At 36.8% G+C, this 27,912-nt stretch overlaps 1 protein-coding gene and 1 pseudogene across 1 annotated transcript in view; both read right to left on the reverse strand.

Annotated features, from left to right (window-relative positions):
- The window catches only part of LOC116842031, a 4,788-nt pseudogene extending 2,216 nt beyond the window's left edge, over window positions 1-2,572 (reverse strand).
- A 1,016-nt stretch (window positions 2,573-3,588) lies between these two features.
- The window catches only part of LOC116841991 (cytochrome P450 4C1-like), a 26,150-nt gene continuing 1,826 nt past the window's right edge, over window positions 3,589-27,912 (reverse strand). Inside the window, exons 2-14 of the mRNA XM_032810605.1 lie at window positions 26,743-26,747; window positions 10,073-10,294; window positions 9,618-9,727; window positions 9,389-9,479; window positions 6,853-7,035; window positions 6,684-6,777; window positions 6,112-6,214; window positions 5,810-5,915; window positions 5,620-5,726; window positions 5,475-5,543; window positions 4,998-5,169; window positions 4,114-4,293; window positions 3,589-4,037 (exon numbers count right to left, since the gene is read on the reverse strand). Of these exons, the coding sequence (XP_032666496.1) occupies window positions 3,868-4,037; window positions 4,114-4,293; window positions 4,998-5,169; window positions 5,475-5,543; window positions 5,620-5,726; window positions 5,810-5,915; window positions 6,112-6,214; window positions 6,684-6,777; window positions 6,853-7,035; window positions 9,389-9,479; window positions 9,618-9,727; window positions 10,073-10,235 (1,548 nt within the window). The 5' untranslated portion in view covers window positions 10,236-10,294; window positions 26,743-26,747 and the 3' untranslated portion in view covers window positions 3,589-3,867. The remainder of the gene's footprint in view (window positions 4,038-4,113; window positions 4,294-4,997; window positions 5,170-5,474; window positions 5,544-5,619; window positions 5,727-5,809; window positions 5,916-6,111; window positions 6,215-6,683; window positions 6,778-6,852; window positions 7,036-9,388; window positions 9,480-9,617; window positions 9,728-10,072; window positions 10,295-26,742; window positions 26,748-27,912) is intronic.

The raw sequence follows: 27,912 nt of genomic DNA on the forward strand, positions 1-27,912 counted from the left end.
GTCGACTCATTTGGCGGACCTCCTGTCGATATTTTACTTGGGCTGCACCGAGACTAAGTAGAGAAGTGCAGAGAATGCAGGCAGTTCTCAGATATACTAAATAAGTTTCCTCTACAACTATGTGAAAAAAATATATGATTTATCGCATTCTGCGTTCAACATATGTTCAGTAACAAATGGTTCTATATCCATTTCAACGATCCCGCCGATGTTCTTTAATTTCTGCACCATGCGTTCACCTTCTTCAGTTAAAATATTAACAAACTGTCATGGTATATCGAAATGGATGGTAGATGTTAATATCTTTCGCCGTGAGTGCCATTTAGCACTTAAAACAGAAATAAAATTATACCTTAGATTAATTCTAGAATAATTTTTGCAACTGGAATAATCGCTATCCACGCGATAATGCGTTATGAAGTAAGGAAAATAATACAAAATAAAAAAGAAGTAATATCAATAACTTTCGCATACAATACTTTTTCTAAATTTAAAACGATTTACTTATATCCAAAAATTAATTTACAAATTAATATATTATTATATTGAATTAGATATTTCCTACACAAGCTATCAAGGTACACTTAGCTCGATAAAAATATTGCTGGATTTAAAAGGGTTAAGTAACAATTAATTATGTTCACTTGGTGTTAGTGCTTTTCTCTATGTAAGTTTATGATGAATAAGTGAATAATACAAATCTATCACTAAGGAAATATTCTAATCTGCTCATGTGTACAGTTATATATTTTTTAATATTATAATGAATCATGTTTTATCAAAATATCTGTATAGAGAGATGAGTACTCAATATCTAGTACACACTCGACGATGTAACGCTAAAACGCGTGTATACGATTATAATATTAATTTTATTATGTTATCTGTATTGATAAGAAGCCCGATGTTTAGTCAAGGACACAAAATGTCGTATATCAGGCTTTTTCTATGTGCTTGGTGTTGTTAAATATTGCCTGAAACCACAGAATATATAATTATGTGCATTCATTATATTATTCCAATTCACACGTAACTAAATAATCGTTTTGTCGTTTTACAAACAGTTTCATGTAGCGTGTTGCACGAATATACAGAGCAATATGACGGGTTGCGCAGCAGACTTTACAGGAGCACGCGTGGTCGAACGCGGCTGAATATGTAATGACGCATACATATGTGCGAGCGAGTCGCGCTCCTTTTTCCCAATGAAGTTTGCAGCGTTTAAACATAATTATTATAGACGTGTATAGTAATCATTATGATTATTATAATATGAGCCGAAGCGACAATATAAGATGTAAAATTGGACTTTATATAATTAATATGATACACGGAAAGTCTCTTCTTTTTTATGAGGAATGATCAATCACAGTCGTGTTGTAACATATAATTCTCATCGGTTTATTATTATATCCTGTTATAATTGTGCTTGAACGTTGCAAACTTCATTGGAAAAAGGCGCTCTACCCGCTCGCATATATATATGCCGTCATTACCTACTTAACCGCGCTCGACCATGCGTACTTTTGCAAAGTCTGATGGGGACTTTTTGCTCAGGTTGATATGTTCTATTAGCACACCGCGGCTGCGCCGCGAATTGCCGGGCATTTTGTATGTATGTTGTGTGTGTGTATGTGTGTGGGTATATATCTTTCTCTTATATTGTTGCATCTTCTCTTTCATTTAAATACCTCGAGATTATCTGGATGACGAATGGATATAACAGGCACTTGGCAACCCCAAAATCTAATAATGGGATAAAATTGGTCCGTAAAGGTACGCAAAAACCACCAGAGTTTCTCTAGTGAAAATATATTATAAATAACGATACATGTAAATGTATTACTATTTTCACTCTTTTGAATACGCTATACCGTTACTAGTAAGTCGAACATGCAATAAATTAGCAATTAAGAATGAATAAAAGGGAGAAAAAAAATCAGTTCTCTGTAATGTTCATAGTTTTATGTTAACACGCAAGCTTAGTATCTTCTTACGTAAATAAATAGTAAGTTGAACTTTAATGAACTATTATTAATTAATGATGAACATATCATGAACTTATACTTACCTCTTGAAGTTTTTAACATCAATACATTGCCAAAAATCGGAATAGTCTTCGGCCCCGGTATTTGATCGATCAATCTTCCGGCTCTTGAGTGATGTACAATAATTATAAATAAATGCAAGAATGGTTGTAATAATAAATAATAAAACTACGACGTAAATTATTTTTGGACGCGACAGTAAGCGGCAATAAACAGAAATGGTTTTACGAAAGTTCACGATAACTGCGCGTCTTGTTGGAACAATGTACAAATTTCAAGATAAGTATGTGCGAACTGCCGATGGACTATAGATAATGTAATTGTGAACTCTGATATGGTAAGCTCTAAACTGATTAATAAGTCTTATCAATCAAATTTTTGATAAGTACATTTTTAAATCTACTCTATATAAAAATATTTCTTTTAATATATTTTATTTACATTATGATCAATATTATGATAATTGTGTTTATTAGAGTGTATTGTATAGTATTGTGTTTAATTATATCAATCTTTACGCACATTATTCCTTTTTTAATTAATTATTTTATAACAGCGTATTAATAGTTATATTAACATGTATTAATTCAACAACGTAATAGTTATAAATAGCATCAGTTACATTAGAAATTGTGTTATTTACAAACGCATAAGCGTATAATTCGGCTGAAGTTTTTTTTACACACTTCTCACCATTTCTTATCATTCTTTTCATCATTTTCAGTCACGACATTTAACACGTTTAAGACAAATGTGTAAATTATAATTTAATATGTTTGGACGTATTAAATTCGAAAATATGTATATATAATAAGAGATTCAGCTATAATACATACATACTTGGTTTTGTAATGTACTTGTTGTAAATTCTTTTTATTAATTTCATGTGACGATAAACTGTACTGCTATCTTCCAATTATTATAAACCAATATATTAACACATTTAATCTTTCGTGATTAATCTCGTATGACAAAAACTGATAAAAACGAAAGTCTCGATAAAAAATTAATATTATGAATATCAACATTAAACTTTGATATAATCATCGTCTGATATCAATAGTTTTTTTTATCATAACCTTTTTCTTCTTTTACCGATAACCACCGAGCATTCAAGTACAACTAACCGTCGACTATTGTAAGAAAAAACTTGATTTTAAGTTACATATACATTTTTTCTGAAAAAAGAAAAGTTTATTTAGATTTAATTATGTTTTATTAAATATATATAAAGTTTAATTCTATATATAATTCTACATAATTTTATATAATTCTATATAATTTCATAAAAGTTTAATTAAATATGTAGAAAGCGTAAATAAATTATACTTATTATGTTTCTATTAAATATATTAAATATAAAATATAAAAAGCATAAATAAATTATAATTTTATAATGCGGTTTGTCACACAAAGACACTATATGTCATATATTATCCTCGTACAAGAATAAGTGTTTCTTTTAAATTTTGTTACTTTTGGCGACTTTGTATGATACTACGAGACGAACTTGTTCTTTGAAGAGAAAAATTCTCTCAAATATGATATTATAATCTTTTATTGAGCATACATTATTCACTTATATCTATTTATAATATTTATATGTATAAAACATAGGCTATATAATCGTAATATTTAATTCAGACACACACACACACGCACACACACACACACACACACACGTGCGTGCGCGCCCATAGAAAAGCAAATATACACAAAATGTGTGTGTGTGTGTGTGTATTATGGTAAAATCGACAATTCTTTAATTTTAGCGATGTATTTACATTCGTTTTTTACACTCATAGAATCCGTGCTTACTTCAAGCACGTGCGTTTTCTATTGGGATAAATCGCATATTCATATGGTAAGAACGAAGAATTAGATCAATAATTATCCGGGTATCTTTTAGATAATCGATAGGTTCCAAGTAAAAATTGTGCACGAGAAGAGCTATTATGACCTTCAACTCCAACATAGCGAATCGTTGGCCTGTCACACACACATTCAAAATTTGTATATTAGAAATTGTCCATATGTAGAGATGTGAGCGTCGCGCAAAACTTACCTATACAATTCCGTGGTCCCGCGCTGAATGGCAGATACGAATAAGGATGACGATTTTTCGTTTTTTCAGGCAAGAATCTGTCTGGATCGAATACATCGGGATTCGGCCAGAAATTGGGATCTCTATTAACATCATAGATATTAAGGTGTACCATTGTTCCGCGCGGTATTACATATGAATCTGTAAAATATATTACATAAGCAGATGTAATTTATAAACTATAATTAACCCCTTCCCTGTCAGTGATGCATATACGCGCAAAGAAAATATGCCAAATTTCATTCGGTTTGATTGTGCATGGGTTTCCGAAGGTTCTTGGGAGCGCTAAATTTGAATCTGAAGTCAGATTTTGAAAATTCAAAATGGCGGATCCAGTATGGCGGAGTAAAATTCGAGATTTTTTTGGAATTTTGTGAAAGTGGTAATCTATATGTTTTCAGGATTACTGGATTCAAATCTGAAGTCAGATTTTGGAAATTAAAATGACGGATCCAATATCGCGGTAAAAAGTGCGGAAAAAATTTTAGTATTATACAAAAGTGACATTGCTTTTTTATAATGCTGAGTCCAATCTAACTTCAGATTTGAATCCAGTAACCCTGGAAACATATAGATCAAAACATAAACATATATCACATTCACAAAATTCCAAAAAATTTCGAATTTTGGTCCGTTATATTGGACCTGCCATTATAAATTTTCAAAATCTGACTTCAGATGTAATTTTCGCCTGACAGTTAAATATTATGATAATTCCTACGTTTAAAAAATATAAAAAATTAATCATATTACTCATGGCTATCTCATTTCAATTTAATTACGATAATTGTGAAACGTTAAATTTAAAATATGTTTGCATATTCATAAAGATTCATGGCTGTTACCGCGTAATTTCACATCATCGGCAATGATTCGTGCTATGGAATGCACGCTGGGGTACAGCCGCAATGATTCCTTCAAACATCTTTCTAAATATGATAAATTCTGCAACGACGTCATAGTCAACTTTCCTTCACACTCTTTCATCACTGTATTGACTTCCTCCCTGACGCGATCCTATCACCAACACTAATTAAAATTGCATTCCTCGCTGCTCCGTGATATTTTCATATATACACAAAGAAATTGTTTCAACAATTGTCTACGTGTATATTTATATTTGTTTTAAGGTAAGTTGTTTCTGATTAATTTCATTCAATCGATTAATTTCGATTAATGCATGAAAAAAGTACACAGCGACGAATACTTGAAGCTTTTACCTTTTTAACAGGAATTAATTAACAACTTAATGATTGAACAGAATTAATCAGTTGCTTCTTTTTAAGCTGTTATATATCTTATGTTTCTATAGAGAAAAGTACCTGAATATCCTTGTGTTCCGCTAGCAGTAATAGAGTAAAACATATAGACAACGATGTTGTGTCATGACCCTATAATCAGTTTACATATTAGTTGTATCCATATAATGCGTCAGGTTGTCGAGAAAAATCACACGAGTACACCTACTTCAAACATGAAAGTATCCACTTCCTCTCTGATATCCAAATCACTCAAATGATTTTCCCGCGAAGCTAATATTAGAAGATCTAACATGGCGAGTCGCTTTTTTTGAGCTGAATCGGAACAGAAATATCATAATTACGCAATAATATGACGATATTAAAATGAGGTTGAAATTCAAGCGTGACTAAATTACTTGTATCTATTTCTGCGTTATCTGTTTCCATCGCATCTTTATTTATAATATTGTATAAATACTTATCGTTGGTGAGTTTGTGATAAGCTTTTCTTTCCGCAATTATCTAAAAATTATGTCAACGAAAGAAAATATTAGTTAATTTTACTACTTGTCTTATTGCCACTTCTCGTTTTCACTAATCTTGTCTTTTTTACTAATATTTCAATATTTTTTATCAGTACTTATATACGAGTTTCCCGTTTAAATTTCGTACGCTAAGAAGTTTTCTGAGTGGTGAGTATAATTTAATTTTTACATACTTTTTCAGTAAATCCATGTAAATTTTGTACTGTCTTCTTGTGTTTTCTGCCCTCAGGCGATAATGCGAATAACGTATCGTTAGTAAACCAGGGGTTCATGAGTCTAAACGGCATAAATATATAACGGTAAAAATAAATCTGAGAAATTAATAGTATTAATAATCTGAATAACCACGAGAAGTGAATAACAAGTAAGATTTAATATTCTGACTATCTTAAAAGATATACATTATCTTTATATTTTTCGTATTATTTTTTTTGTTATCATCTTTTTTTCTTTCACACTGCGTATCGTCTGGCCAACATCAGAATATAAGTTTGGTCTTTGATTCAATAACACATTCAATTTTTTTAGAATGTTTATATATTCGATATTTTAAGGGATTTAAATAATCTTCTTTTAAGACTGAGAAGTCGATCAGACCATACGTAATTCGCGGATTGAATACTGTTTGTGTCTGTATATTAATTATAATTATGTCTTAATTATAATTATATTTCTTCGTATGATATCTTAATGACTATGTCTATTCATCTAAATACATATATCGTATACTTCAATTATTATTTACCTATACATAAAGAACCGACCCATTTCGCGAACCTCCTGTCGATATTTTACTTGAGCTTCACCGAGACTGTGCAAAGAAGTACCCATGGCAGTTTCTACAATCGTAGGCAATAGTTTCAAATATACTAAATAAATTCTCAATTATGTGACGAAAATATACGGTAATTTACCACATATTATGTTTAGCGTATGTTCAGAAATAAATGGTTCGAGATTCATTTCAACTACCCCGTCGTTTTTTAATTTCTGCACCATACGTTCACCCTCTTCAGTTAAAATATTAAAGAATTCTCGTAGTATATTGAAATGGAATGCAGGTGTTAACATTTTCCGCCGAGAATGCCACTTGGCACCTAAAACAGAAATAAAATTAGTAAAATTCATTTATTCACACTATTAATAAAATATTTGTTTCAGTTAGCATAGCAGAGTCTTGCTTCAAAAGTGAAACAAGTCAAAAAATTTTGTTTTCCAAAGGAAAGAAATTTTTTTTTAACATGGTAGAACGTCACTGAATAAATCAGTGAAAAGAATATATTCTTAAAAATATGATCCCATGTCATGTCCGATTCATAACCCAAATAAATTCACCTAATGGTAACAACTTGATAATTTAACGTTTTTTGAGTAGTGTCTCTTAGTAAGATTGTGGTATAATTTTAAGATAAAAATAAGTAACTCAAAAATGTATTAATGCCAATTTATTCTGTGACATTCCTATGTTCTTACAAGGAGATGCCACAACCTGCTAAATCGATTTCTGAACGAGACATAGCACGTTCGCTAGCTGCGATGTTAAGCATCAACCCTAATTGGGATTTGTGCCAATGGGCCTTTGTTTATGAAAAATTACAATATAATTTTGGATTGTGAGACTGTATCACGGATATGGCTAAAAATGCGACTGTCTTTGCGAGGTGGCGTGGCGGAGCAGACAGAGGCTCCCACGTCGAAAATTTTAGAGCCGCCAGCGAGCGTTCGAAACCTGACGATGAGTTATCCTTATGCGGTGTTTTTTTTTTCTTACCTTAGGGCATGTAATTAATGTTTTTCGAATATGATACATTTGTTTTGCATATGTCTCGTTTTTATCCATTAATCAAAGGTAATTAGGCAAGTGTCAGGCTTGTTTAACGCAAACACGAATATAAACACGTATTTTATATTGCTTACAATGCAATATATATTTTAGTACATATTAAAACGTTATTAATGCTAATAATAAATAATAAGAAAGTGATTGTATGCATATAGCATCACCTCGAATGTCCAAATGTATACTTTCATCGCCTGTAAATAAATCAGGATAGTTGTACATTCTCGTGATCATATTTTTAACTTACCTATAAAAGTAAACATTCTACGACAAGTAGATTGCTATACATTTCAACGATATTATTTTCAAGTTATATGTTTACTTATATTTTTCGACGCGGAATATCGTGTTGTATGTTTGATTGTATGTTTGTTCTCTTCTCTCAACAAGAACTAAAAACTTATTAAATACAACAGAAAACATGACGTTTTAATATGTACTAAAATATATATTGCATTGTAAACAATGCAAAATACGTGTCTATATTCGTATTTGCGTTAAACAAGCCTGATACTTCTCTAATTACTTTTGATTAATAGATAAAAACGAGACATATGCAAAACAAATGTATCATATTCGAAAAACATTAATTACATGCCCTAAGGTAAGAAAAAAAAAACACTGCATAAGGATAACTCTCGTCGCCGGATTTCGAATGCTCGCTGCCGGCTCAAAAATTTTCGGCGTGTCTGCTCAAAAATTTTGGCCTCAGTCTGCTCGGCCACGCCACCTCGCTGAAGGATAGTCCCATTTTAAGCCATATCCATGATACAATCTCACAATCCAAATTTTATATTGTAATTTTTCATAAACAAAGGCACAAATCCCAATTGATGCTTAACATCGCAGCTAGCGAACGTGCTATGTCTCATTCAGAAATCGATTTAGCAGGTTGTGGCATCTCCTTGTTAGTTATATTTCCTTCAGAAGAGTGAATTTAACGAGGGAGCACGTAGGAGTAGCTGTAAAAATTCCGTATTTTGCCTAGCTAATACATTGAGAATATTAAAATTCTATTTTAGAAATTTACTGGATATTTATTGGGAAAAAGACAAATCAGAATTTAAAACTTTAAATTTCTTCACAAAGAAAAAGGATTATTACATAATTCCAGTAAATTTTTTTAATTAAGAACGATTTTCTTATATGCAGAAATTAATGTATTATTGTGTGTGTATATGTGTGTATGTGTGGCTACGTGCATACGTACGTGTGTGTATTGAAGTAGATATTTCCTACAAGTCATCAAGATATTAATTGATAAAAATATATAAATGCTGGATTTAAAGAATTAATTTTAAGGAACAAATAACTACTTGATTTTTTTCTAGTACTTTTTCTATGCAAGTTTATGATAAATAAGTTTGTGACAAATTAATAAATTTTATCTGCTAAGAAAATATTTTATATCTACTCGTATATACAGTTATATATCTTCTAATATTAAAATGTGTTTCATATAATAAAATGTGTATAATAAATGTGTTTCGTAATAAAATTCGTTTTATCGGAATATCTGGATAAAGAAATGAGTTCTTAATATTTAATGTATAGTATTCGATGATATAAAGCGCGCAATTGCGATTATTATATTAATTTTATTCTATTACCTGTACTAGTAAGAAGCCCATTGTTTAACCAAGAATGCAGAAAATTATAAAATATCCCTTTTTCAATGTGCTTCGTGTTGTTTAATATTACCTGAAATCATAGAAGGTGAAATCGTTTGCAATATTAATTTATTGTATCATTCAAACTCACACACAGCGCACACATTCAGATATTGCTGAATATCTTGTATGTATGTGTGAATAAATATCTTTCTGTTTACTTAAATACCTCCATATCATCTGGATGACGGATGGATACAAAGTTTATATGCAAACCCCAAAACCTATAAATGGGATAATATTGTCTCGCAAGGCGACGGAGAAGGTGCCAGATTCCCTCTAGAACATGCGAATATATTATAAATAATGATACATATGTGAAATGTATATTGTTATCATTCTTATTTTTTTGAGGAAACTATACCATTACTTAAACAAGTCGTGAGTACAATAAATTACAGCAGTTAAGAATAAATAAAAATGAGAAAAAACATTAGTGGGCTCATAGTTATGTAATGTTAATAATTGTAATGTAGTTGTAATAGTAATGTAGTTAGTAATGTTCATAGTAATGTTTTATGTTATACATGCAAGTTCAGTATCTTCTTACGTGAATGAATAGTAAGTTGAATGTTAGTAAACTACTATTAATTAATAATGAACATATCAAGAACTTTTACTCACCTCTTGATACTTGTAATAACAATAAATTTCCAATAACCGGAAGGAGCTTCGGTCCCGGTATTTGATTGATCAATCGTCCAGCTCTTGAATAATGTAGGTAATAATGAAAAGCAAATGCAATAATGACTGCAATAACAAATAATAAAAATATGGTGGAAAACATTTTCTAGAACGCGAGTAAACGGCAATGACGTTAAAGATGAACACAATGTAACTACGCGACGCACAGAAATAAATGTGTGTGAACTGTCGATACAGCAATATATAGTAATACAGAGACATCTGGTGTGACTTCTAGTAGAGCTTCAAACTGATTGATAAGTATACTTTTAAAAATGTTCTATGTTAATATTTCATTATTAACATTGTGATAATTGAGTTTCTTAGATGTTCAATTATACCAATCTGTAAGCACATTATTCCTTTTTTTAATTAATTATTTTATACTAACGTATTAATACTTATATTAACGTGTTAATATAACTAAATTCAACAATGTAACAGTTATTAATATATTGATATGTTGCAAATAGCACTAAAGTCACACTAAAAATTCAAACTATTTATTTGTACTATTTCAAACACATAAACGTGTAATTCGGCTGAATTTTTTTTTATATGTTTCTCACCATTTTAAGTCACATCATTTAACACGCCTAAGAGAGATGTATAAATTTTAATTTAATTTAAACATGTTAAATGAGGAAACATGTAATTAGAGCTATAATAACACACTTGGATTTGTAATGCACTGTTGTAATAGATCTTTTTTATTAATTACATGTAACAATAAACTTTACCACATGCTATCTTCAAATTATCATGGCAGTATGTCAATGCATATAACTTCAAAATTTCGCGATTAATTTCGTCCGATAAAATCTCGTAAGATAAAAAGAAAATCTCGATGAAAAACAAATATTAACATAAACGAATAAAGTCGACATTGAACTTAGACACGATCGTCGTCTATAATCTTTTTCATCATTATTATCTTGTTCTTTTTTAACCGACTGGCATGGAACATTTAAGTACAACTGATAGTCGACTATTGTAAGGAATAGCTTAAATTAATTTCGAATCACATATACATTTGTATTAAAAAGAAAATATTTATTTGGATTTAATTATGTTTTATTAAATATATAGAAAGTTTTGCAGAAGTATATTATAAATTTATAATCGTAGTTCAGCACATGAAGACTTCTCGCTCTTTACATTATTCTTATATAAGTGTTTTCTAGAACTTTGTTATCGGCGACAGTGCATGCTACTACGAACTCTCGCTCTCTTAAGGTGAACTCTTGCTCTCTTAAACAAATAACTTAAGTATCATGTTATAATCTTATGTATACTGTGCACTATCATAAATATAGTTACAGCGAGACTTACTGGTACATACATGCAAAGAAGTATCTCTTCTTATCTTCTAAGAAATGAAATATGACATGAAGGAAAGAATCATTTCCAAAGTTCAATTTGTATCTAAATAAGATAACATTTTGTATCCAATGCCATCATATTTGTTGTTGTGCTTCGTGTAAAGGAATGAAAACTTATCGTCGTTCCTATAGATATCTTTTTAGAGATATCTTTATAAAAAATATACTTAAGATATACCTTTGCTAAATATATCTTCAAAATACTGATAGATTCTCTTTATCATCATATTTACCTTTTCGTATTTTATGCAATGTTTTCTAGCGTAACAACAATCCGAGTGTGTTATTCTTAAACGTATAAGCGTGTAATCCGCTGAAACTCTTCTCACACGTCTCTTACGGTTTTAAGCACCGTCATTTAATAAGTTTATGATGTATAAATTAGAATTTTATACATTTGAGCGTGTTAAATGACGTGACTTGAGACGATAAGAAACATATAAAAAGAGATTCAGCTAATTATATAATCAAACAAACTCTAGAGGGAAGTTCGATCATAATATGCGAATGCTTTCGTCCAAATAGGTAAATAATAATAGTCATGCCATATGATACTCGTTTTCAACAAACGTTTTTAAAATATGACGAGAAAAATTTTTTTAATACGAGTGTAGGTTGTTCAATATGTGCGTTCTATGTTGTTTAGTATGTTGCTAGGTTACTTTATAGTTTAAAGCTTGTTATAAATCGAAAATGGGCAAAGATAGAAAAACGTAGTATTTCCTGGAAATGGGAGGGTGTCTCTACTCGGACGAAAGCATTCGCATAATTATGATCGAACTTCACTCTGGATTATATGATCGTTTGATCATATAATTATACTCTGCATTTCATAGATAAATGTAGCTGTTCAAAGATAACAATTTGTGGTTATAAGTAAAGTCATTATCTTGGAAGCATAACAAGAAAATTATTCAGTTAATCTTTAATTATTTATTTTTAAATATTTAAAAGAAAGAAATGTTAAGATAGACTTTAATGACAACATTCGATATCGTTCAATAAAATAAATGCTATTGTAAGCTTATAAACATTAACTAAATAAACATTTTATACTTAACGGTTTAAAATGATCGCTTCTGATATATCTGACGCCGGCATTAGAGGCCTATTATAAAATTTCGCAAAAGTCGAAGAATCCTTAGACCAGCCTGCTGTTTGTAATGCAGCAAATTTCCAAATTTCGTCAACCGTAATGCCTCCACGAGCCGCTGCGGAGGAGCTAGCATGACGTGTTAAATGTGTCGTAAAAATGGAGGTATTAACTCCTCTCTCGGAGAGAGTTAGCTTTATTCAAAGACTAATAGATTGACTAGAAACCTCCCGTATAGGTGTTTTAAAAGTTAAAAATAAGACAGAAGGAGGTTCTGGCATTAAATCCTGAGAATTAAGAATATAATAGCGATACGACAGATAAAGCAGGCTGATCCGCAAAATGACGGAATATCATTAAAGATTGAGATCGATTAATCCCTGAGGTTTTCAGACGATCAGGAATCTTAATAATTACAGTATCCGATAAAAATTGAATGTTGCTGCGTTTTATAAGAAACAGCGTTAATAAAGATATCTTCAAAATATTGTTGACTCGATTCTCGTCTTCATAAAACTTGTCTTTTTACATTTTTGTATAATGTGTTCTAACGTGACAACATTTCAGTTCAATTCTGCAGACAAAATTAGCATCGTAAGTGATATACGCGAAATAAACGGCATACGATGTTGGTGTGTAACGATAATGAACGCGTCCCATACCGCTATTACAATATCGCCGCGATATCTGTATTTTGCGACAGGCGTATCAACCGGATGAATATTGATACATTTGCGTACGGCCCAAAGCAACATTCAATTCTGCCGGTCGCGAGATGTACGACGGTCTTTAAACATGTCAACGAAGCGGTCTATACGCAAGCCCATTCCTCCTCTATACAGCGGCGCCCTGTATTCTCTAAAGTCCGACGAAATCGTTAAACCGAACGACGTGGCCGAGCTGCAATTGGAATTCCTCCAGCCGTATTACTCTGTCTAATGCACCAGCTCCTATAATGTGGCACGGGTACAAAAGGATCCCCGAAGGCGTATACGTATACATACGCTGGTGGCTTGTGTGCGTTCGTGTACACCGGACGTGGAGAACGTTAAGAGATTTCTTTCTTTTATGAACGAAAATTCGTCTCCCGTTTCTCTTCTCTCTCCCCCTCTCTCTCTCTCTCTCTCTCTCTCTCTCTTTCTCTCTACTACACATTCTTCGCTTCCAATACCTTGAACACGTCCCAGAAGCTCGTCTTCAGGATCCTTAGAACAGTGGCTTAATCGATATCAGTAATGTTAGAGCTTTCGATATGTGATGTATCCAATAACGCACACCTCGGAACTCCGTGCGAACTGCAGCGAAGTTTCAAAGCCCGCTCGACGTATCGCAGAGAAGATACACTACATCGTAGACTTCGTCGTCTATACAGAATTCTTGGCGTTCCAAGTGTATTTTAATCAACCGCGGTAAGATAAGATTGATACCTACTACGCACGATACACTATGTGATGCAACGCATTACGATAGCGTTATTACAAGCACGGAAATAATCACTCGCGATGCCAGAAACTGCGTCACGAACGTGAACAAATATAAAATCCGTCATATTCCGCTGAAGCGGAGAAATCTAAAATTATCCCCGCACGGAGAGAGACGCAGAGCGTGATGCAATGCTTTTATGATATTTAAACAATAGTAATAAGCTTGCTGGTCGAATGCGAGCGCCGTTAAAAGCGTTTAATGGTCTTGAGTCAGTCCACTTTGGCGCGCGGTCTCGCCACGGTGGATGGTGCGAAGTGACATTCAGCACCCGGGATGATGCGTAACAATGACGAAGAAGAAGCGCACGGCTGTCTGGCAAGATAAAAGGCGCGAATTTTCTGTTTTGCAAGAGATTTAACGACGGAGAATGGTGGAGCACGCGGCTTACGACGAAGTTAATGGTGAAATACAAGTAATCGGGTAGAAGGGGGGATAACAAAAGGAACGCAAGCAGATAAAAAAGATGTCGAATGACGATGAAAAAAATGAAAAAAAAAGAAGTAGGAGAAGAGAAAAATGATGAAGAAGTAGCCGCAGGCGGGAAGCAGGATGGAAAAGAAGGACGCGGAAGAATAGAGGAGAAGAATGGAGTCATGGTTCTCGGCGGAGAATTTGTATCTGCATTTTAGCGCAGTGTATAATCTGGTGAACTGCGCCTCATTTCCAGCGACTCGATGTAATAAAAGTCGAGTTCCCCGCCGGTTACAGGGTCGCGAACTGAGCGTTGCTTTTCGCTACCACGTCGTCGGGCCTCTCGCAACCCCCTGCTCTCTTCCGTCCAGATCCGATTCTCCTTTCTTCTTCTTCTTCTTTTCTCTCTCTCTCTCTGCCTCTCTCTTATACATCTCTTGTCCAGAAAGCACACGACCGCGATGCGATGCAGCGACCACGCCCTGCTCCACCGGGAAGAGGGGGGTTCAATGGTCTTTTCCGCTCGAGATTTTAAAGTGTCTCCTTCAATGCTCGATATGGAAAGTTAGCGTGGAGTACCCTGTAAAAGGATCAAAACTTAAATGAAGTTAGCGGCGGGATAGACAACTCTCCCCCCTTCTCCCCGTTCGCCTAGCGCAGCGAGAGAGCCGCCATGGGGATGGAAACGGTGGCTGCGAGGGGTATATTCCCGCCACCTACGCCTCGCCGCTCACCATTCCTCCCAATTCGTTGTTACCTCTTGCACGCTTCGTCGTCCTTTCACCGCCGCTTTGAATAATATTTTGCACAACAGTCGAAAGAAAAAAAAGAGAAGGAGGAAGGGAGAGAAAGAGAGAGAGGGAGAGAGTTTCGCGAGATCCGAGAAGCGCTCACCGGCTTCGCCGTTCGACGCTCCGGTGGCGTTTTACTTAACCCACCTTTCCTTCCTCCGCGTAATTCCGCTCCCTTTCTAAGAGTCCATTAAGACTGTTTCATCTTTCCATACAATTTGTTTTCCCTTCCCCATTCGAATGCCGCTTTCGAGATTTCGCGGGACGGACGGTGGAAATACCTCGGGATAGAGTAATCGCGCGAGCCAGACGTTTCCGTGTGTGAGAGAGAGAGAGAGAAAGAGAGAAAGAAAGAGACAGACTGCAAGAGTCCGTGTCCTTCGCCGGGTTCGGGCCCGAGGGCGTCCACGACGGTGCGCGAGACGCGGGGGAAAAACGGCTAAAGTCCATTTGTGATTACGGAAAATTTCCTTGCCGCGCAACAAAGGAGAGCCCAGGTGTCCCCTGCCCGCCCACCATGGTTTCGCGGGACTGAATATTTACTCGGTCGAGTCGCGCCGCCTCCCCGTGAAAAATTGCCAAAAAAGAACACTTTCTCACTTTTAGCACCGGTAGGTCTCTCTACAAGGAGGAATAGTCGTTCATAATGCCTTAATGCGTCCGAGCAAGACGGTCACGAAACGTCATTTATCCCGCTAAACGTAATATTTAGCAAGCGTTAATCTTTTCCTACGGCTAATTAACGACCGCCAATTGCACATTTTTCATATCACTTTTGACAACGTATATCGTGTTGTTTAGCAGTCGTTAATCCAATTATTGTACCACCTGCAAATCGAATGTATAGACTAAAAATTGTCATTTTCCACGATTATGCATTGAGAAAAAATGTTTGAAAATTTATTTATGGGACAGAAGTTTAGTCCACAAATATAAATTTTATTTCACAGAAATAAACTTTATATCCTACAAACAGTTCAAGTTTTTTTTTTTCTCAGCGTACAATATCGTTGTAATCGTTTTTGATTAATGTTCCGGTATTATGTTCATTTCAAAGTCTCATTTACTGTGCTTTACTCTAACTGTCAAATGATACAAGTATTGTGTATCCTCAATGAAAGGGATATGATTCTTACGCTAATTCCGTCAGGATCTTTATTTCTCGTAAACAATTTACCGGTTGATCTTCCATCCAATTGCCGGTATTAATTACTCCGGCAGCTTTCACGTCCATTACACCACGTCGCAGAGCCGGTGAATACGTTTGCTGAGGGGCAGAAACGGAAACGGTAAATGAGGAATGAAAGAAGAAGAAGCGAGAAAGACAAAGCTATTACTTGCCAGAGCGTAGCATGGCTTCAATGGCGAATCTTCAGCACCCTACGCTCTAACACAGCCGGCACTGCGATCAGAAAGACAAGCGCTTCCCCGTAATACTCTATAAGATCCGTGACATATATCTTCGCCAAGTTCATTTACGTTCTACCCCTCCAGCTCCCGACTAGTCTGTACTTATTAATATCCTTTCAATTATGCGCGAGCAGGAAGGACGCGTTCAAGCAACCGGAATTACTCGAGATCCTTTCAGCAAAAGGGATTGTACGCTCGAATATTGTCGTGGAACTATGAGTTTCGCATAGCTTGTTCTTCGTTTAAATGGGAGATAAGGCAGCAGAATGTATTAAGGTATTAAGGTAGACCGTCTTAAGAAGAGACTCATACTAAACGATAATGACATTAATATGCTATGAAATTATATATGAATTATATATGAAATTAATATGCTAAAACTCCGTTGAATCCATATGCGCGATAGATAGATAAATAGATAGATAGATAGATCAATAGATAGATAGAGAGAGAACGAGAGAGAAAATTGAATAATTAAATGCAAGATACTTTTAAGACAATTTATCACAACTAATGTAAAACTAATAATAACATTAATGTTACAACATTATGCTTTTTGATATAGGTGACGTGACACTTCGAAATATGAAATAGACTCCTTGTGTTAAGCGATTATATCGACTCTTTATTGACTCATACATTCGAATTATTCAAATTAATATATGAGCTATATAAATAATAAAATGACAATGTAGGTAGGAATCGTAATTTAAACGTACACAATTGCATTAATTAGTAATTCGAAAGAACGCTGCGAAAGTCGAAAGAGTAAAAGTTTAAAAACCGCTCAATCGGTCTTATTAATCGTCAGTAAAATTTTAACGACTTATTCTTACGCGGGATGCGGACCTAAAAAAAAGATTCGTTCATATTATACCGAAAGTGAAATATAAATTCGAAAATCATAAAGAATCCTTCGTCACCAACGGAGTGAAATCGCGCGCGCGTGCAAGGACTCCGCTCTCGAGCGAAACAATCTCTCGTCCGTTGATACAGATGGCTTTTCGACGAGAATCCGGTAAAAGTTCCGGGGGATTATCCCTCGAGTTGAGAACGGAGCCAAAGTTCTCCGTAATGCGAGCATATTGACCGCGACGTGCGGGAATAATGACACGGGTGCGGGAAGAATCTATCGTAACGTTTCGCCAGAGTTATTGCGGCCGGTTAGCTTCTATATCGTGAGTCACGCCAACCGGGCCGCGCAATATGGAGCCGTGGAAAGGGGTGCGAGGATACACGATGCGCGAGAAACGGAGTTGGAAAACGGCGGTGTAGAGCAGCAACAGCGTAGCGCCAAGGGACCAGAGCGTGGGAATCCGAGTGAGAAGGCTGCGGAGCGTCGACGGCGACCGGGGGGGATGGAAAACACGCAGGGTGAGAAAGGTATACACCGCGACGGGTAAAACTGAGACAGCAGTTATTAGCTCTATGCAACTAGCAACTGGAAACAAACCGACAGCGTTGCCGAATCCTGTGGTAATTACCGTGCGCGGGCGGTAATTTAGATCTTCCCCGGAAGGGATTTATGCAAGTGCGGCGCGGCGGCGGCGGTGGTGAGAAACGGCGAAGAAAAAAGAAACAATTAAGTTCGCCGACTAATCTAAAGGTGTTCGAGATGGCGTCGACGCCAATTTATTTACACACCTCAAACGAGTGCGCGCTTCATTCAGTTTTAACTAACGAGCGAAACGAAATGGTGTACGCGCAAGTTGCACTTAACGCATACGTACATATGTATAAATAGTTATTTTTCCCCAAGATTCTACATTCCCTTATTCCACTTTGAGATTGTTTTATAAATATATCTAGAGTTGTGTTGCAATAATGATCTATATTTCTCAATTGATCAAAACGATGATTTTACGTTGCTCTTTTTTTTTCTTTCTTCATATAGAACGCGTGAAGTTTATTTCAATTTGTTTTGTATGTAACTGTCCTGTTATAAATATTCCAAACACACACGAAAAAAGAAGTTTAATTGGATTAACCAATTTCCGCAGAAATATGAACGAATCAAGCTCAACGAACCAAGCTAACTTGAACAAAATGTTAATAACTTCAGTTGAAATGTTGTGATTCGTTTATATTTCAACCAGAAATCTGCTTAACCCAACCAGACCTTTTTGTTGTGTACAGGGTAGAATTGCTGGTTTAATTGATGCGAGATATTTCATTCTTTTCGGCGCGTCGTCTTCCGAGCAAAATCTGAAATTCCTGCATTTCGACGACACGCGCATTTCCCCTTGGAACATCGCACGAGACGCGCAGCCACGCACGAATGCGTAAAATATGCGAGCGATCCGACGTAGCTGCGACGACATTGTTAGACGTTTGCATGGAGATTACGGCGCGGAGGAGCGAAGGAAGGACCGAGCACACGCCCGTCTATGCATCGCCCACGTAGACGTAACAAGATACTTCCCTCTCGCAAGGGCGACGTCGCACAGGTAAACGCTAGGCGGAACGCGTCGCAGCCGCGCGACGTTAAATGTGATAACCGTACTTTGTAACAATACTTCGTCGTAGGGATAATGGCGTCACGCTGCTGTGCAAAGTTGTCCCGATTCTATGAGACGCAATCCACGTTCGAGCAATCTCGCGAAAATCTGCGCGATGCGTTATCCAGCGGCGCGGCTACGGCGATGCTTTATTCCCGCAATTTCGGCGTTCTTATTATTTATAAGGCTATATCGTCGCTGCGCGGAATGGCAGAGCGAATAATGCATCGCAAGGATAATCCCCGCGAATAGTGGACGAAACGAAATGCGAACACGACGCGGTATTATAGAAACGGGTGAAGCTCTGGGCAGCATACTGGGCTATATATTATGTTTTTTTTTTTTTGGTTTCGTGATACGTTTATCTGTAACTCGATTCTATCAGGTGACGCTTACTATTCGATTGCATCAACAGTACAGGTCAATTGGAATGCGAACCAGTGGTTCGTCGCGTATTTTTATTTCGAGCTGGTACCGCTAATTATCGTTGGTTCAACTGTGTCACTGTAATCGAATTTTTCGCTTTAAAATGATGAGCTGATAAATATCTGAGCGAGTATTCTTAAGATCGAATATCCTTAAAATTAATTGCGAATACGATCTCCTTCTCCAGTGGATATATTTGTCTCTTCAATTTATCTGACATAATTGGTTTTACGTCCTTCACAGCGTCGCATGATTTAAAAATTGATATTAAGATCAGAAGAAAGGAATGAAGTATCGATGAAAAATTGACGCGGGTCCATGTCGTAAATTGTAAAAGACGCAGCAATGACGGAGAATTTGAACGAGTCGCAAGTTTACGATGAGTCTCGCGGCGAGCTCGTTGCTGAGAAGTAATGGTCTAGCAACAGCGTCGCGTGCATACATATATTATCACGAATATATAAACTATAAACAAGAGCTCGCGGTAGAATATTTTGAGCTCTTTGCGCTGGGAAATGGAACGTTTCCTTTCCCTGAATACCGTGTTGCGAATTTCACATGAAAACGTATAATGCACCACCAATTTAAGACGGTGCCGTTTATTCTAGGTACGAAATCCCACTCGCATGAAACACCACGTCAGTCGCGTTAGCATATCGCGCTCTACGCGAGATACTGTGGCGCGAATACGCTTCCAAATTAATTGATGCGCCAGCGACGTGCTTAAACAAATTACATCCGTTGTCTTGTTCTGTTGATTATTACTTTATTATTACGTCGTCTATATCTTGAGGGAATTTTGACAACCAGCTTGACGTTGCGATCCTTTCTCACACAAAACAACGAAGTACAATAGTGATTAATGTGTGTGAATATTATTTCTTATATTATAATCCGCTGCGTGCCAATTTAATGGACTTTTTGATTATGAGATGCGACTTGCTCCGTTCAGAATACACGATATAATGTCGAAGGAAACCAGCCTGCGGCTTTAGTCAAACACGCGGGACGTGTTCGTCTATTAATGTCTAATCACACGTCCAATCACACGTGAGCCCATAATAACGCGAAATGAGATTCGGGGCCCTTCCGTAATTCAGACGCGATCAACACAATAGAGCTTTATTATCCGGTTGTTCCCCGCCTGAAACAACTTTCGTCGACGCGTCTCTCTCCTCCCGAAGGGTGGATACGCACGAACGGGGTTTTTCCACGGTGGTCGTGGCACTTATTTGTGCGTTGTTGGCAAGCGACAGGATGAAATGTGCGAGTTCGTAGGATTTCGAAGTCCCGGTACAACAGGCAACCCCGGTGACCGTACAGCGGAAACGCTGTCGCCGAAAAACGATTGTGTTAGCACTCGGCGCGGAGAGGAGGAACAAACGTTTATCACGAGTTATGACGTGTGAAGATTGGAATCCTGGATGCCGAAGATATTTTTGTTCGCAATTTCAACGACGGGATCTCGTCGAAGGCGCGTATGTATTCGTCACGATTAGATCGGAGGTACAAACGCGATCCTGAACGATAACGGCATAAATAGAAAGAGAAAAACTTTACGCGGACTTTCACACGTCTTGCCATAATTTACACGGCGCGAGTACGTCTTTCGTAATGTAATATATGTTTACCGCGCACTACGCAATTAGTTGTCGAGTTAATTACACTGAACCATTAGCTCTTGAAGCGGAAACTTCGAGAGCAAGTTCTAAGGGAGTCGCGTGAGGTCGACAGGACGAGTTACGCAAACTATTCATCGCAGCCGTTTAACCACGTGGAGAAACTGTCATAAATAATTATCAACTTATTTAGCCACTAGGAAAGAGCGCAAGCGAGCGAGCGAGCGAGAAGATGTAGCCCGCGGTGCCGCGCAATCACCCTGACGGTAGGCGAACGGTAACCTACTTGAAAAGTTTCGCAGTAAGCAGGACCATTTTTCAAGTTTTCCGTAGGGAAGAGAGCGCATGAGCTGTAACATTTTGAACTCGCGGCTGCGGCTCTCTCTCTCTCTCTCTCTCTCTCTCTCTCTCTCTCTCTCTCTCTCTCTCTCTCTCTCTCTCTCTCTCTCTCTCTCTCTCTCTCTCTCTCTCTCTCTCTCTCTCTCTCTCTCTCTCTCTCTCTCTCTCTCTCTCTCTCTCTCTCTCTCTCTCTCTCTCTCTCTCTCTCTCTTCAGTCGAAGGGGCCGAGGGGACTGGGGGCACGAAATGGAAGAAGGGTGGATGGCATCCCGGAGAAGAACGAGACGCATCGAGGCGTGAACGGGGGAATCGATGTGAAGTGAACGCCGAGGAAGAACCCGAAGCGGAGGAAAGTTTAAAGAACCAAAGCAACCAAAGGGCGGCATTGATTCAGGTGACAGCGATTTTACGCGTTGGCACGGGTTTGCCGGGCGGGGGTAAGGAGGAGAGACTAAGTTTCGAGGACCTCTGGAGGAGAGTTTTCCGTAAAAATTGAACGTAATTAACGGAGCACAATGCAAACGCGAATGACTCGCGAGGAGTCTGTTTAACGACGCAACTTCGCGAGGGCGAGAAAACAGCCTATGGTATTTCTAATCATCTACTTCCGGGCTTCCCACGATTCGAGGATGCGTTGTCGGAAGATAAATTCGACGAAAATTCGCAAAAGTGGCAGCGACCGGCTTGCATTGATTTCAAGAACGCTTTCCACGCTAATATCGCGACTCGTTGATCTCAGTCGAGAGTAGATTTAAAATGGGAAGTGGCATATTGACGTCCTTGAATTGAGCAAAAAAGAACGCTACGATAAGAATGTTTCAGACGACGATGACGATCAGCATCGTCGTTGTCGACGTCGCTGCCGTTGACGACGTTACAACATCACGGCGCATCCAGAGATAGGTATTGGAAAATGTCTTGAGTGGTGTCCCCGACGGTACCATACGTCATTTGAGACAATCTGCCGGAGCGAGGTTTCCTCATCCGTTACCTTCGATCCTGATTAGTTTTCAGCCTCTCACGAGTATCGTCGTTGATCTACGTCGGTGCAGGCTTTGAGCAGAACGCCAGGACTACCGAGGTAGTGTAGAACGCGTTCCATCCGCCGTAGTCAATGAATTATGATCGTTGTGGAGACACGTCCTTGTCCTTCGAGAGCGTGTATTGAATGGGCCGGGCGTAAGCCGTCGGATCGTAAAGCTGGATCGTAATTCGTAAGAGCTGGATATGGTACTTCATGCACATAAAGATCTCTCGCGGGTTACCTTGCGTGTGTTAAAGCCTCTGAGCTCCTCTCGATTGCCATACCGCTGATAATTACGTCGAGTCTCCTTAATGGAGGATTATTAGTTTATCTTAGTGTACTTCTCGAGCACGTGTCAAATACGCGAATATATCTTCAGAACAAAGCGATCCTTCGAGTCTCGCGATAGGAAAATTTTGTAGTCAGTTTTGCGCCGAAAACAATGTGTTTAACCGTGAATATTAGGATAATTTTCTTCTTTTTTTACGCTGTTTTACGCTGTTTTACACGTCGAGATTATTTCGAAGGGGAAGAGGACGTCGATGTGGTGCAAACACGGTCCACCGTGAGCGCGAAATTCGTAAACGCTTGATAATAATGCGCCCGATCGCACCGGTTCCGCGTAGAATAGTAGTTAAACTCGACCGGCTAAACATCGCGCGTTACATTTTCGTTATGAAAATGTCGCTACGTAAAAATAAATGGGCGCATTGTGCGCGCGTTCCGCGGACTGCGTCGAGTGTGTCGGCCCCGGCCAAAATATCCGGGACGGGCATTCAGGAAATGAATAAACGCACAATAGCTTGTCGGCGCAGAAAAGACGCGATCTGATTTATCGCACGGCCTCCATTTTAAGCGTGTCCAACGATCCCAACGTCATTTAACATTTTGATTAATGCGCGTCGTTACATCTTTTTATCATTTACGGAGGCGCGTGCGAGAACGTGTTGTTATTTCGCTAGCGCGTTACCGAATGAAAACGTCAATCGGCGCGGTCCGTCGAATAATGAGTGCGAGAGAGAAAAAGAAAGAGGGAGAGAAAAATGCCCGTTGAAATTGCGCCAAACAAACGTGAGAAATTTATTCCGGTTCCGTGAAGTATGTCGATGAGGTACGGTAAAGAGAGCGGGACGAAGGAATGTTATGTTAATTGCAGTAATTGGGTTCGGCCATAACGTGGTATTAACTAAGCCCAATAATATATTAACATCGATAATGTATATTTCTGCGACACGAGCCGCAGGTGCACATATAATTATGACCGTGTACCCGTGAAAACAGAAACGCTTTTCCCTGCTCTCCTTCCACCACGTGGCGGGTGAGCGGTGCAATAAAATGCAGCTGTCAACGATTGATTTGTTTACAGTAAACGCGAAGCTCTCGCTTTTGGGTAGTTTAGAATACATAGCCCGTGCAAAGTTTATATAGCCTCAATTTATGCTCGTCGTTTTGAAGCATCTAGCCCGTGCAAAACGCATTGCGCGGTGTAAATGGAAATAGACAGCGGGCATCTGCTATTTATTTCGCACAAACCGTATACAACCGTATACAACCGATGACGATATGCGTCGTCGTGGTATCCGTCGAAATTAACCGTGCATGGTAAACCACCGTTAAGCAAACGCTGATTTGCATCTGTCATTGCACAAGGTCGCACGTCTTCAATATGATTGTAAGATAAGTGACACATGAGTACGTTCGTTAACATGACTCTGGGTGCAAAAAATTGCAAGTCACTTGATACGTGGATTTTAAAATCTAACGAACGTAGCATATATTACGCATGATAAGCTCGCAATTATTAACTAATGCAAAGTATTCAAAATGATAGAGGATCTTTCTGTTCAGTTTGATATGTTTTATCTGCGCATGTACGTTACGTCGTTAATTGTCAGATATTCCCCGTATGAGATTAATTAGATTATTTAATAATTTAGCCTGGATCAATAACTAGAATAATAATGCCACATGCTAAAAGATTAGTTCTACTATAATATTGCATAAGATGTTTTTAAGTGAGCAAACAAAGTTTATCTTCGAACAATTATCGTTAAAAATTTTTATCAAATATCATCAATAATGTTTATCGATTATCTATAAAACTATTAATCAAATAAATATCATTAAAAGTATTTTACTGACTATATTTATTACTACAAGCGACATTTCAGTCTGATACGCGTGCATCGCGACCTTCGCCGAGAAGACCTCAAATGGTGTCATCAGATGACGTAGACACACTCGACTTCTAGACTTCTTACATTTTTTTATCGAATAAAGTTGCAACACTTCAAGTTAACAAAATTGAAAATCATGTTGACATGTATATACAGTGTGTCCCATAAGTTCGGCAACGGCAAGAAAACTCGGCGGGGGAGCATTTTAGAGAAAAATGTTTCGAATAAAAGTTGTAAGACTTAAAAAGTCGAATTTAATGACAGTAGTTATTTGACCTAAGATGACGTCGCCAAGGTCAGGACAAGGTCAACTTTGCTTTTTTAAATAGAAATACATATTTTTTATTACAGGATTTTATTCTACGTAAAAAAGCAAACAACTTTTGCTTGAAAAAATTTTTTATACAACCTCTATTTTCTAACATATTTACGTAAATATCTAAATTATTGGTTTCAATAATTTTTTACTTGAATTCTATTAACTTTACCGAAAAATATTAAGAGATAAAAATTGCTTATTTTGTTTTCAAAGAGCTCTGAGAATTTTTTCAGAATTTTGTGTTAACTTTTTAGTATTTCAAGAAAATGCAAGAAAATGCAGTACTAAAAAATTAATATAAAATTCTGAAAAAATTCTCAGAGCTCTATGAGAACAAAATAAATAATTTTTATCTCTTGATATTTTTCGGTAAAGTTGATAGAATTCAAGTAAAAAATTATTGAAACCAATAATTTTGTAGATATTTACGTAAATATCTTAGAAAATAGAGGTCGTATAAAAAATTTTTTCAAACAAAAGTTGTTTGCTTTTTCACGTAGAATAAAATGCCGTAATAAAAAATATGTATTTCTATATAAAAAAGCAAAGTTGACCTTGTCCTGACCTTGGCGACGTCATCTTAAGTCAAATAACTACTGTCATTAATTGCGATTTTTTAAGCCTTACAACTTTTATTCGAAACATTTTTCTCTAAAATGCTTCCCCGCCGAGTTTTCTTGCCGTTGCCGAATTTATGGGACACACTGTATATGTATACAGGGTGATTCAGAACAATCTTATTATAAAAAGTAGAGAAACCCGGCAACTATCCTTCGAGATAACAATACTAGCAACACTGTGATGAAATGCGCAGTTGGCACGGTTTTGTGTATATAGTAGAAGGATGAGTGGTGAGCACACGACACTGAGGCGACCATAACGATGTATCTGACCTATCCGGCCATCTTTTTACAATCTGGCTGGATAGCCGAATAGTCCAATTATCCGGCTGAATAAGCCGGATTATTAAATATTAAATATTAAAAGGTTGTTTTGAATCACTCTGTATATACATGTATACATATACGTGTATATATATATGTACACAGCGATCGGTTGTAAATATATAAAAATTACCTCTGAAAATATAAAGTTCTCTTAATTGAAAATGAATTCTTTTTTTCAAATTTCACGAATGTCGTATTCTATATTGTCATTGTGACTTCTGTCATAATCGGTTATCGAGCGTATACGTCAACAATGGCATTTAATTCTGTAGGAAATTCTTTGAAGATGGTTAAATAATATTTAATTGAATAAAATCGTTGTTCCCACGTAAATTAATTTATTAAATACGAGTGGTACTTGCCAGAACTTGACTTCGCTTTGTTTGAAAACTTTATACTTTACCTCTCGACGCTTTCACTCACTCTTTTTCTACATGTGACGACGCAACAACAGTCTTCTTCTCGCTCGCTCCGCGATTTGGTTCTACTCTACGACTCTATGCCTTTGCGTCTCCGCAACTGTCAACAATTGTGTTCACTTTTTCAATATTTTTATATTGCAGTTATTGCTTTATCTCGGATCATGTGATACTCATGTGATATCAACATGATCGCAACGATGAACATAGAAGATTAATATAAAAACAAAATAATATAAATAAGGTTATACATGCCGTTATATTTTCTGCGATCGCTAATTTTAAAAATTACCATAATTCTGACAACTTGAAGAGTTGCAATTTTATCCCATAAAAATCATTTAGCAATAGTGTGTGCAATCGCTGATAACCGCATAGAAGAGAAATAAATGTTTTGTCATTAGATGCGGCGAATATACTAGCGAGGAAAAAGAGTTCGTAAGAGACCGTCGCGTCCGCGAAACGTTATGATCGCGTCAGTGTCGTGTGCTCATCACTCATGTGCCTTCTGTAAATAAAACTAATGCCAACTGCAGATAATGTTATTCGCCGATATGTTATTCGCAGATAATGTTATGTCGTTAAGTTATCATCAACAAAACTTTTAGCCATAACATTCAACGACAGCGAGATCTCGTTTTTGTAAACTCGACACGCGAGTGTTCCTGCAGAAATAAAAAATCTAGGCTTCCCGTCATAGAACTGCAATATTTACGCAGAAGAGTTCGAAGCAAAGACAAGAAATCATCAAGAAAGAGCCCAATTATGCATTTTCGCCCATGAATTAATTTTACTTGTCTCTCTCAACGATTGTACAACAACACTTTCCGATATAATCATTTGAATCACAAATAAGACGATAACGCAAAGATTATCTATGAACTTCTTATCTTATAGATTACTGCGCTATTTGTTTATACGAAACATTTCACAGATGCTTGATACACAAAGATATATAATTATATCATTCATTACGAGACTTTTATATTGAATCATATTATCTCTTTTATTAGATGTTTTAATTTAAATTTAGCGCGTTCCATTGAGTCGCGGTGGCGTCGCTCGTTATGCCAGGGATGGTTAGATGTTCGTGCAGGCTTGAGAGAGAAATTGTACGCCATCTAGAGAGGTAAGGAAGAAGGAGTCAGTCGAACTCATGACGGCGTTATGTAATGTACGATAAGCGTCATTATGAATCAGAGTGGCATTGAGTCAGATTGTTGAATTCAAGAGCGATATTAAGAACACAACCTGTACGATATTCAAATGTATATATATATATCCTGGCGATTCCTTATGAATAAAGTGTTGGACCTTATACAGTTGGTCCTTCTTTGCCAAGGGACGTAAGGATTAAATCTGTATCTTCAGAGTATATATATATATACTCTGAAGATACAGATTTAATCCTTACGTCCCTTGGCAAAGAAGGACCAACTG

This window comes from Odontomachus brunneus, unplaced genomic scaffold, assembly GCF_010583005.1.
Source record: "Odontomachus brunneus isolate Ranch 3 - 2012 unplaced genomic scaffold, Obru_v1 Obru_scaffold_020, whole genome shotgun sequence".
Classification (NCBI taxonomy): Eukaryota; Metazoa; Arthropoda; class Insecta; order Hymenoptera; family Formicidae; genus Odontomachus; species Odontomachus brunneus.